The following is a 12,974-nucleotide window of genomic DNA, read 5'->3' as shown; positions in this document are numbered from 1 at the left end:
GGAGATCTGACCAAGACAGCCAGATTTACTGCATACAGATGACTACATGTAATTATTTACTTTGTAAAGGCTACTAACCAAACTTGTACAATTAACCTACTAAGGGAAAACAGAGAAAATCCTGGGTAATTTAAATTAAAGCAGGTTCCATAATACTATTCCATTTAAAAAAATCTAATTAGAGCAAAGACATCTTGTGCAAAACAGAAACCCTGGATATATAATATTGAGCAAAAGCTTTTATTGCTACACCTGAAAAAATGGCTTAAGTTGGTACACAAAAAAACCTGCATTAAAATGGTGATTATTTCAAATGACAATAAATGCTTCCTAATTTTTTCTACTTTTGAAAGAAACAAAGATGTACTAGGGAACTTGTTAGCAACTTCTTGAGCAGAAACTGATTTGTCTGCAGCCCATTTTTTACTTCAAAAAATAAGATAACTTAACAGTGTTTTTTTAAATGTTTTCTATCTTAAGCTCCAAGGAACAACATAAAAGCCATCCAAATGTTTTAAAGCTTTTATCATGCAAAAGGTATAGAAACAAAACACAGACACATTATGAAGGTCATCAGTCTCTTTTAATGGGGGAACTGTATATTTCAATATTGTTTAGATTAGTACAAAACCAACCAACCACCCAACACAAACAAGTGTAAAATATATTTGATTCAAGAAAAATGGGTCTCCAATTTCAACTGAGGGCAAAGAAGATGTAGTCCATATTTTAATAATTCATATTTATTATAAAAATACAACTTTCAGCAAGCCCGTATACATTTAACAAGCTTCTGCCCCATAAGCATATCACTAGAAACCCTAAGAGTGTGAAGTATGAATTTCAGTATTTCTCTCAGAGACGTTACAAAATTAGCAAAGCTAGGAGTGAGTTAATAAAGATCCAAAAGCCTTAAGCTTTAATGAAAAAAAAACTAGTAATAACTAGTACAAGTGGTAGTTAGTCAACACAATTGCAAAGATATCTTTTATTATTGGAGTAAACTGTTGACTATATTGACAGAAGAAAACATACAGTTTCAAGTACTTATTCACCTTCAGAATAAGTTCTTTTAATGTCTTTTTTTTCTTGGGAAGACCCATTTTTAGAATGCTTACTGACAGGACTAAAGAACATTTCTATTAGTCAAACCAGATGAAACTTCTTCAATGTTATTGGTAGCATATCAATTCTAGAGTTAACTGGTGACATTCTAGTTACCTGGTCAGGGACTAACTGGTTTCTGAAATACAGGTTTAAGACACAAAATGTACCTGAAGAGATTATATACTTTCCAAGAGAAAGGACAGCAGTATTCTCTCTCCCATGCTATAGAAAAATCCTAACAAAACACGTTTTGGACATCTAATGTACGTATACTTATGAGCCTGTGCTACAGAGCATTATGAGGTAGTTCAACTGATATACTTAAAATATTCTGCCATGCCATAAAATACATACTTGTACTTCTGAAAGAAGTTTGGAGCTTCAAAAAGTTTGGACCACTCTGCCTTACTCAGCAAAATTTCATCTGTGATAGCAAGACCTAAATTATAAAAACAAAAAAATTTAAACTTTTTTTTAAAAATACAGTTTAGTATCCAGAGTAAAGACAGTTTATTAACTTAGCAAAAACTACTACAAATTATTTCCTCCCTCTGAATTCACAGCAATTTATAATTCATACTTTCACTTGTCATTAATTAAACAAATATTACTACAAAAACCTCAATCTGTGTAGAAATGTAAGTTAATTGATCAGACCGATTATTTCACATATTTTTGCTCTGTGGTGTAACATAACTCCATTTAGGCTTTTGCATATGCCACACTAACTATACAGTTCAAAGACAACAGATCCTTTTCCTTACAGTATTTGAATCACGTCCTGTGCAAGGCATTTTACAAGACAAAGTTACTGTGAGACAAATAGGTACCCCTCTGACTAAGCTACTTGTAGCTGCTCCCTGCATCGAATCTACTTCTTGCTTTGATAACCTCTTATCTGCTATAATTATTCAAGTACATTACTTCAATAAATCCAGAGGACTCATCTTCAAGAGAGTATATTATATTAAGCCTTGAAACAGGCATCAAGTGGAACTACTATTGCTAATTCTTCATGTAACATGACACAAACTAAGCCACTAAAATAATTACACCATTAGTTGTGATTTTCACAGCACAAGACATTTTCTTTCACTACCTTCAGTTTCTAAGAGTGAAGGACAGACCTGCAGAAGGATCTAGTAAGTTTATAGTGTTAAGCAACATTAAGCGTAATAGGCCAAGTTCTACGTCCCTCAAATCAGTCTTGTGTCAATAAGCTTGTTGACATCGACCCACCTCCCCCTTACAAACCATACTAGCAATGAAACTATTTTAAATCTGTCTGAAAACATCTATAGAGAGAGCATAAGATAATACTTACCTTGTTTAAACTCCTCAACCATGACCATCCGTGTGGAAACGGACACATTGTACGTAGAGTTCTGCTGTGGGTATGCTGGTGTAATTATAGGCATAAGATGGTACCTATCACTGGGGTTTACCTACATATAACAACAGCCAATCAGTTTCCTTCAAGCATACACATCAGTTAACAAATTTGGATTTCTCCCTTTACTACAACCAAGTTTTAAGTTCTAAGAGACCTTAGTTTTCAGACCAAGAGTACAGAGAAAGTTTAGAAAACAAGAATAATGCTTTCACAAAGGACATCTTTCTGAGCGACAGTGATGTGGGAGGGCTGTAAACCTGTCAGCACATCAAGATCAAGTTGCAGGCATTTCTAAACCCAGAAATGCCAACCAAACAGAACAACTTCCCTCTTTAATAGAAATTAGTTTGTGATCACATGAAACCAAGGACATCTCATCACATATGTGCACCTTCTGCAGAATGACTGTCTTCGGACCTTGCGAAAGGTAGTTCATTTCTGTAACACTACTGAAAACTAAGAGCCATTTTAAGAAAAGAGGCTCTATGCAACCTGACAGAAGCATCACTTGCATTAACGTACTTTTATTTAACAGCAGACAGGGTAACAAAAAAGAAAAGACACAGCATACACACGCAAAGTACATTAAAATATTATTAGGGTAACAATCTTGTAGAAGGTAAATAAAAGATAAATCCCTGCCATGATCTTAGCCCACTTTGGTTAACTACTTCAACAGTTCCCATCACTGACCTCAAACCTCCTATCTCAGGAATAACAGACTCAAGAACATGTTTTCAACTGTTTCACATATTTAAATGTGAACTTTTGTCAATCATAAAAAAACCAGATTCGAAGTACAAAAGGGAATACAACTCAACCTCTGATGCTTACACTATTCATCAAAATAAAGATTAGTTGAATATCAATCGTTCTATGATTGACAAACAGCATTGAGCACATTCATATTATGTCCTATTGAAAGCTCACAATGGGAGCCATGCATCTGCTGCAAACTGTTCCACTGACTGAAGGACAATCATGCCCAATATCCTCCATGTAAGTGCTACAAAGATGGAAATCAAGTATTATAAACAATACACAAAACAACTAGAAGACTTCAAGTTATGATCTTCCTTGGTGCAAAATGAAAAGACACTTTACTACAGCTATATGGAACCAAGCCAATCCAGCTGTAACTTGCACTGAAGTGAATTCAAGATACTTGCAAAAGTAACAGGCTTTAAATAAGCAAACTATTTTAAGATTACCAATTTCCCAAAAATGTCTCACTTTAAGATGTAACTATTTATGCTGAATTTTATTAAGATCACTTATGCAAAAATTGGGAGATAAAGTACAGTGTTTAGCAAGTGTGCTTCAAGAGGTCAATTCAGAAAATTAAGGTAAGTGTTCTATAATCAGGAGAATTAGTGTTTACTTACAAAGATATAAGACCACAACATTAAGTTCAATAAACCCAAAATGAAGTTCACCTAGAATTTTTTAAGCAACCGAATTTATTGTACAGTGTGACTTAGAGGGGAAAAAATAACACACTAACCCTTGGGTCCCATACAGGCAAATTAAGATTGCATTCTTCTGGCTGTTTCAATAGCACTGGATTTGGCCATTCCCTGTTCAAAAAGATTGTAGCACTGAATAAGACTATTGGATACAACCATGTATGTTACATAAACAATACTTTTGAATGTGATCCCTCTTAAATCTGCTTTCAAAATTAAAGCACCATTTCCTCACGACTAAACTGATCTAACTGGGGTTGCTTAAATAAGCTGTATTGCTGAACAAAAATAAAACTGCAATTAGCTTCTCCAGGGCATCAAGGAATTTCCTGTAGTCTTGAAGGTTTATAACCACTGGTTTAGATGACTAATTTAAACTCCTCTAAATTCTTCCTGAAATATACCAATTAAAGAGAAATTTCTCTGTGAAGATTGACACTGGGTCCATCTTCAGGCTAGCTGTTTCATGGACAAACTACAGACCAAACAGCCAGCACAATTACAGCATCATTACAAACCATATGTATTAAAACAAAATTATAATCAAGAAAGAAATAAACCTTGTTGAATGAAACACTAAAAAAATAACATTTGTTCTTTAAGTCATCTTACCCCCTGAATAAAAGTTACCTTCCTATAAAGAGCAGAAGTCAGCTAATTTCTTGAAATGTGTACATTACAGTCCTATGCTATGCATGTACAAACTGGAGAGAAGTCCAAGAAACACATTAAAAAGAGATTGCAGCCAATTCCCCTCTATTACCTTAGTGTGGCAAAATATTACTAAACACTACATACCTCAAGGAGGCTATAAAGCCTACGAATGCAAGACAGTGAAAGTGTGCAAACTGTATTCACATTAAGAAGAACAGACACTATACTTGGAGTAAAGCAACACCTTAACAAATGATTCTTAAAGTCTGTAAGTGTCTCATGAAGAATATAAGCATCCAAACATGGGACTTTCAAGAAAAACTGTATTTATTTGTAATCTGCAGAGTTCACCTTTCTCCCATTTGTCCTAAATTTACTTGGAATGTTCCCATCAGAGTTATTCAAACCATCTTTCTGAGCTAACTAGCTCAAGAGTATGAAATAGCATGTAATTCTTAAAGACCTACCACTCCACACTGACAAGATTAAAACCCACATTTTTGCCATTGGTTCTCTTAAATTGCATTTAAGCTATGTGCCTAAACCAGATACTGGCGTATCTCCTTTATCCACTATCCCAGTATCTAATTAAAAGACTTTAAATTTTGGGGTATATGCTACTATTTTGTACTATTTAAGTATTTTATCTGAAGAGTATTGTTGAATTACAAAAAATACTTGAGAAAATCTTAATTAAGAACAGGGTGGTTTTGGTTTGGATACTTTAAAAACAAGACATGTTGGATGACTTACTGAAAAACTAAGCTGACAATTTCTCGTGGCAAGAACAATGCTTCCAATTTATCTTAATCTGGTAACAGCTGAAAATGGTACCATAAAAACAGGACTAAAATTTAGTGTCTACAAACAATTTTATTTTAGTTTAATCTAAATTAAAAACAAACCAAAAAAAAAAAAAGAAAAAAAAAAACCACAAAAAAAAAAACAAACATACCATTTAGAAAATACCAAGAAAAATTTATGTACAAGAGTTGATGCTATTGCATTTGGATAAAGCTGGCAAGTTCTTGCTACTAGCATAGCCCAGGAAACACCGCCAAGGAAACCTAGTATATTGGAATAGATGTTGTGGCCTGTGGATCGAAAGGAAAGAGACAAAAGGAAAGAGATGTCAGTAACCAGAAGATGTAGTGAAAACTTCACAAATTTTGGAAAAAAACTGCTTACGTTTTGCCCACAATTTGATAGCTCTCAGTGTTAACCTGAAGTTGTCAATGTTTGGTACTAGATGCAGAATTTCATCGGTTACCCGGCAACCTGCAAAAGAAAGAATTAATTACAGTTGCTGCTTCCGAAGTTTTTCACTTGTTTCTTCTCCCCCACCGTCAACACCACCAAACTTTTTAGGTAAGTATGCTGGAAACTCATTTCATATTCTGATCACTTTTGTCTTGAATTAGAAAGCTTAACATATTTTCATGTGCCTTTTTTAATTTTTGGTCTTTTATGGCTATACTCAAGTAGGCAATTCATGAGCACTTGACTACAAACCTGCCAGCCATAGGCAAAAGCTTTGAATTTTTAAGAACAGGCGTTATTATTTTCTTATTATATTTAATATTTTATTTATTATTTAAAGGCTGAAAATAATAGTTTTTAAACATACTAGCTGCACTGCTACTTTGAGAGCATTATTTTCAGACTGTAACATTATAGATGGCAATATTAACTGCTTGATTTTCGGGGGTTTATAATAAAGAATAAGTAGTACTTCATTGTTACTAAATAGTTGCAGAGAGCTGTTTGCAAGAAAATAGTATTATATAAGACTATTTTTAAAGTAAGAAGCAACTATAAATTCTAGAGATTACATAGATGGGAATTTTACAAAACAGTTTAAAGCAGCTGTGATGATCTCAAATTATCAAGTTTTTAGCTCATAAAAACAATCAGTGCTCCTCATGCAAACATGCTCCTTTTCCCTATCAAGCTGCAGCCAGGATGAAGCCACTACCATCCTGTACATAAACAACCATTTTTTAAGCAAATCTATTATAGAGCAGTTAAGGGCTATGCGAGCTAGTAAGCTACTAAAGAACCGACCTCAAACTGACACCATTTTGATATATCCAGTATATCACGAAGCAGTTTCATGTATATTTATGCAAACACAAATTAAAAAACAAGCACACATCTTTATTTAGATAAACAGGTAATGCTCCACACAAGTAGTGCGAGTCCCATTAACTTCTAGAACTATATACCAACCAAACAAGTGAAAAAATCATAAATAGTCTAGACAACAAGCAACAACTCTTTTCTCCAGAAAGATATACAAAACTGGCAATAACTTTATTTCCAGATACAGAGTTACTGTATTTTCAGTTAAATCTACAACTACTGTATCAAAGAACTTAGGATAGTTATTTAAAGATTAGACAAGTTGATGCAAAACAGGATATACATACCATTAAGACTTCGTATGCATCTAATGTCTAAATTTTTAAGTAGGCTGTCATCTCGTAGATCTAAGTCCTCAGGAATAGTTTGCAGTGCTAATCTTGCAAACAAAATATCAATCTTAAGAACAAAAAAAGAGGCAAGACATTAGAAAACTGTTCTTCTGTAGGATTCTGTAAGTTATTTTCATTAAGTTTACTAATGGCAGTCATGCTAGTACAAAGGATCCCTTTAAAATATACATAGTAACATCCTTCACACACACCTAAAGAAACACTTTCAGATGCTTCATCTATCTTAGGCCTTTTTTTTTCTTTTTTTCAAAAGGATAAAAAACACATTTAGATTAATATACACCCAGCCCACACACAAAACCTATGCTGACTGCCAATGTAAATATAATAAATTGGAAACAAGCATCACTTCAACATCCAAAATACAAAAACCTACGAACATCACAACATGCCACAAAAACATAAACCCTGATTTTAACTTAAATATCCTCAAATATTCTAGAGAAGAATTCTGGAGAAGACTGAAGGGAGTCCTCATTGCATCCCCTCATGAGGATGTTGAAGATGACAAAGGGGCAGGTACAGATCTCCTCGCTCTCATAACTAGTGACAGGACTCGAGGAAAGAGCACAAAGCTGAGCCAGGGAAGTCTTAGATTACATATCAGGGTAAGTTTTTTCACCCAGAGGGTGGTTGGGCACTGGAACAAGCTCCTCAGGTCAGCGATCACAGCCCCAAGGCTGACAGAGCTCAAGGAACATTTGAAAACCCTCTCAGGCTCATGGTGTGACACTTAGGATGTCCTACACACAGCCAGGAGTCAGACTTCAATGATCCTGATGGGTCCCTTCCAACCCAGCATATTCTGTGATTCCACGAAAATTATCATGTAATTACAGAAAGAGTAAGATACCTTTCCCCATCCCTTGTAAAGCACATGTCTAACTAGTTGACTCTGTGTAAGCCCAGTATCTATGAAGAGTCTACATACCTGATTACAGAAACTGTTCTGAAAATTCAGCAAGCTGCTGAGCAAGTGTATACATTTTGAAACTATATCAAATTTCCTTGCTATTACTTATGCAATACTTAAAACATAACACTTGTTCTAGGCCAAGAAGATCTAAAATACTATTCAGTACTGAGTCAGTTTTGCATTGCCCCACACATAAGGACACTGCACAGTGCAGAAGTCAGTTTGCCTTTCCATCAGTCAGTTGATGAGAATATCAAGTGCATATCAGCAGACTGTCTGCAAGGCAACAAAAAAGGCCCTTCACCAAATGAGGCTTTTAACCAAAGTGGCTATCACTTGACCTACAAGACAAAATACCGAGTACTATTGCACCAAGAACAAAACTGGTTTAGTTACATTAAAATTATTTCAGATAAAGTGAAGCTGAAGACACAAAGGCTTTTTGTAGGTACTTAAAACTTCGCATCCATCCATTTTAAACTATGAATCCCTTCTCCACAGAAAAGTATTTCCAAAGTATTCAGTGCATTTTCTATTTCAAAATCCTTAATAGCTGATCTTATCAACAGTATATATTACACGCAGAAGTTCCTACTTGAATCAAAAGTGCTACTTCTCACTGTAAAACAAGTTCAAAATTACCTTCAGCTTGAAATTCTGCTCCGATCTCTAGAAGGTCTAGTACCTCTAAAGATTCAAAGCTCATTGACACTTATTTTCAAATAAAGAAATTAATAGTCTATCTTATGTAACTGGGGGAGAGGTAGCTGACAATCAAATACAAAGTACTCTACAAAGAACAAAAACATTAAGAAAGTTGTTTATTTTAAACAAGAACATAAAATGGCCATGTAAAAACTAAAGTCCTTTTCCTCAGTTCTACCTTCTGGCATGTTTTGTCCGGGTTAGCAAAAGGAAAATAAAATTAAAATCTTTTGATACTGACATAGTTGGGCACAAACACAGCTGTCAGAAACTGTGGCCCAACAACACTGGTATATACAAAGAGTATGCTTATGATATAAGAAAAAGAACTCTCATGCACTGTCAGCAACATGAGTTAAGTAGTTAAGTCTCAATAATAAACCTAAGCCCATTGAAGTCCATTATAAATTACTATATTGGAAGAAGATGTTAATTTTTTTAGAGGAAACAGTCTTCCCCCCCCCCCCCCCCATTTGGTCTTGTATTTCAAATTTCATTTTTTAGAAAAGAGAGACAACTCCAGCTTGAATGACTGGATGCAAAGAAAAAAAAAACTACAAAAAAACCAAACAACAAAAAAAAAACCCAACATACAAAACCATACTGTTCAGAGGACAGCTATGTCAAGTTTCAAGATCTAGAATGAATGCCTAAGCTAAGTAAACAGCAAACAGATTCTCCAGAAAAACGCTCCTTAATACTCGATTGGACATATATGGCTTATATGCATATGGACATATTGGCATATGGACAGTATAAAATGGCTAGCAGATACAAACTCACAGACTGGGAGAGAAGAAATTGCCAATCTTGTGTACAATCTGACATGTCGTTTGTCAGATTAGCATGGGAATGAATTCCTTCCCCTCTGTAAACTAACCTTCTTGTACCCACCAGTTACTGGTTGACATAATCCAACAATAAGTCTCATTAACTGTGTGTATAAACAGTTCATATGTTTCTGTCTTGAAACCAAAAGATGACAGTTTGACTATGTAACAGTCTGAGAAGAATAAACAGTATCTCTTGAATCACCATTCCTGTTTCCTTAGCATAAATCAAATTAAGCAAATTCAGTGCTCCAAGACAACTGATCCATCAGGCTACAGCCACCAAAACCATTGTTTTGGTCATGTGTTTATAGACATGTTAAGAGATCAGGACAAAAGGAATACCCAGCTTGCCTTCAGCAGCTCACTTTTGAGAACTAGTTAAAGACCACAGCTTTACAAAATTCTGAAGCTGCATTATTTACAAATACAATTTCTATTAAATGTTAAGCCTAAATAATGTCTATACTGGTAGTCTACCGGTCAGTAAACTAATCAGTAAACTAAGTGGGCAGCAGAGCCAAAAATAAAATGACAGGAAGATATTCTGCATGCAGTTTTAAGTCCAACAAAAAAAACTTATTTCAGTCTTAAATCTCCACTTTGAATTACACAACTAAGGACTGTTCACAAAACCTTAGGTGTGAACTTTGGAGAGGCACTTTAATAGCACAGCTATTAATGAACAATGTTATTAAGATATTAAAAACTTTGTTTTAACCACATTCTACCAAAACAAATCAAAAAAGGATCTTTACCTCTATTCCATCAAAACAAAGTTTAATAACTGGGACAAAAGCTTCTTCAACAGCCTGGGGGAAAAAAGTTGCATTTTATTTTCAATATAGAGAACATTTATAAACAATAGCTACCAGGTCTAGACAATCATAATTAAATGCTATTTATATCAATGCTTTTCTCTTTTCAGGTTGATTTTTGTCACCAGTATCTCTCCACCACTGAGAATTTATGCAGTAAGCACTGACCTACTATGTGTAGCAGCTCTCTGGATGTTAATTATGATCCAAACTTGTACCAACCAACTCTGATGGTGCTATCCAAGGTCCAACCCTCTTTCTCCCTACACATAAGACACAATCAAGCATCTTTAACTCCTCATAAGTATCTCTAAGTATTCCAAGTCTAAGCTATGGTGATTCTTGCTCTAAAAGGCCTATTATTTCTGCTTGTAGAGTTGGTATAAGAAATGAGAAGACTGTGTAACTATGCAGCCTGACATCACCTAATGCAGTTGCAAGTCACCAGTCTCCAGAGACCAAGCATGTTTTTAAAACATGGTCAATAATATGGTATTCTAATTAAGAATATCACAATGAAACTATGGAACTTCACGTCTCCTCTGGAATCACCTATGAGTATCCTTGTACTGAACTGAGCATCTGAACTAAATGCAGATCTGCAGAACACTGTTTTAGCAAAAGCAAAGAATGCTGCCTACCTCCAAATAAGAAATACTCTGAACTGTTGGAGGATAAACTGTTCCAAGAGTGTTTCCATTCTTATCAAGAAGAGGAAACAACATTACTGTCTGTGCTAAAACCTTAGTTAAGGTTAACTTAACATTACTGGTTGGCAGGATGGACCAATCCTAAGGAAAAACCAAATTCTCAAGTGTCTCATACTCACTCCAGTGACCACTAAGAAAGTCTGTTCCCCTAAAGATGTATATGTACAAACTCCTCATACTAGCTGGAATGATTTAAAAGTATTATGACACCCTAACATAAAGGTTATTTGCATCACTGCAGAGCTACACTGAATACCATACATACGTTGCTGCTAAATCAACTACATTACCTGGAGTTAGAGTTTACAGCAAAGTTGAATGGAAATCTGAAAATCTGAATCCTCTCAAATATCACATATCAACTTAAAGATTACTAAATGTGTTCAGATAATAAAGCCTTGAAAACAGTTGTTTCACTGAATATAATGTTACCACCAGATGTTTGCACTACTCTGGTAGTTACCAACTACAGGGTGTATAAGTTGGAAGAATGCTGCAGAGACAGTTGAGCTTATTTTATGAGAGCAGGACTAAACCAAACAAAGACTTGCCAGCAACTATCTTCATCTAAAAAAAGAAAACGGAGCAGTGAAAATCTACTCTGAGCCAATTAAAGCTCCCACGAGTTGATTCAGAGAGGTGTGTCAGTGAGGTATAACAGAAACAAAATACTCCATTACTATAGTCTTCCACTACTCTAAGGGAAACCTTCACCTTTAGAAACTAAAAATCATGCACAAGCATTTAGAAACAAGACATACTAAAAATATAGCTTCCCTTTTTGAAATGCACAGTTGACAGCCAGTAAAAAAAGTTTAGTTAATATCAACCATCATTACTGTTTACATAAGCATGAAGTTACAAAAAAGCAGCATAAAAACTTCATTAAAACCAAACGAGTTTGGTCCTGAACTCTGTCAAGATAACATTTACATTTTGCCATACTAACACACATGCTAGGAGATCATTCTACCACCCAAATTTTAGATTTTATCTATTATGTAAGTGAGATCACAGAAAATTCAGAAGAACCTCTATTTATTTCAACTCTAATGACAGGCTTTGCTACAGGTTAACAAGAAATCCTTTGCAAGTCTTAACAGTAAAGTTTATTTGCTTATTTAAAGCATCATTTTTCACTACTGAATTTTTCTAATCCTCAGGTCAGTAAGCTGTATCAGGTGTTTCACATACCCTCAGATCTTTCACTTCTTCTTGTTGTTTTAACTTTTCATAAAAGGATGTGAAAAAATCACTTCTTTCAACATGTCTTGGTGCAACACACAGGGCATCAATATCAGCACCTGAAATTGTTAATTAGCAGAAGGCAATTACTCAATAATTCACATGCATGGAATGCCAGCAATAGACATATTTTTATTAGTAATTAAGTACGAAAATTTAGTTTCTCGTCATGTGGAATGGTGTTTTTTTGAAATACTAAGTCAAACCAAATGAAAAAAATTCATGGCCATTAAACATAGAGAACACATACACACACTCTTGCTTCAACTGTGGAACACTTGTGATTTTCAAAGAACAAAACACAAAAATTTATGTATACAACTTCCTCTATCTTCAAATAATTTTCAACTTTTTTGTCTGTTTCTCAATCCATGATGAAAACATAATATGGGAATATATTCATTTTGTTTAGAATGAAGACTAGAGATAGTTAACCAAAAAAACTAAGAAATCTAATACCACCTCAAAATACAGCAAAATCAAACATTACCTCAAACACATGGATTTTTATCACAAAAGGAAATGTTACCTTTTGTATGAACCCCTAATCTATAGGATCCAAATGTAAAAATCTTTCCTCCAACGTTTTCTATTACCGATTGTGGAAGATTCTAAATGGAGCAAAAAAAAAAAAA

The 12,974-nt window shown here is 34.6% G+C and overlaps 1 protein-coding gene across 9 annotated transcripts in view; it reads right to left on the bottom strand.

The window, feature by feature from the left end:
• Positions 1–12,974, bottom strand: part of PAPOLA (poly(A) polymerase alpha) — a 43,622-nt gene that overhangs the window by 19,746 nt on the left and 10,902 nt on the right. For 8 of the 9 annotated variants that reach the window (XM_058833296.1, XM_058833305.1, XM_058833313.1 and 5 more), the window contains exons 4-12: positions 12,869–12,950; positions 12,289–12,398; positions 10,325–10,378; positions 7,050–7,161; positions 5,809–5,898; positions 5,576–5,714; positions 4,005–4,077; positions 2,432–2,552; positions 1,462–1,546 (exon numbers count right to left, since the gene is read on the bottom strand). In XM_058833296.1, the coding sequence (XP_058689279.1) occupies positions 1,462–1,546; positions 2,432–2,552; positions 4,005–4,077; positions 5,576–5,714; positions 5,809–5,898; positions 7,050–7,161; positions 10,325–10,378; positions 12,289–12,398; positions 12,869–12,950 (866 nt within the window). The remainder of the gene's footprint in view (positions 1–1,461; positions 1,547–2,431; positions 2,553–4,004; positions 4,078–5,575; positions 5,715–5,808; positions 5,899–7,049; positions 7,162–10,324; positions 10,379–12,288; positions 12,399–12,868; positions 12,951–12,974) is intronic. The other variant, XM_058833293.1, reaches the window with a different exon arrangement.

The sequence above is a fragment of the Poecile atricapillus genome, chromosome 1 (genome assembly GCF_030490865.1).
Source record: "Poecile atricapillus isolate bPoeAtr1 chromosome 1, bPoeAtr1.hap1, whole genome shotgun sequence".
NCBI classification, from domain to species: Eukaryota; Metazoa; Chordata; class Aves; order Passeriformes; family Paridae; genus Poecile; species Poecile atricapillus.
This window is presented reverse-complemented; position numbering and strand designations above follow the sequence as displayed.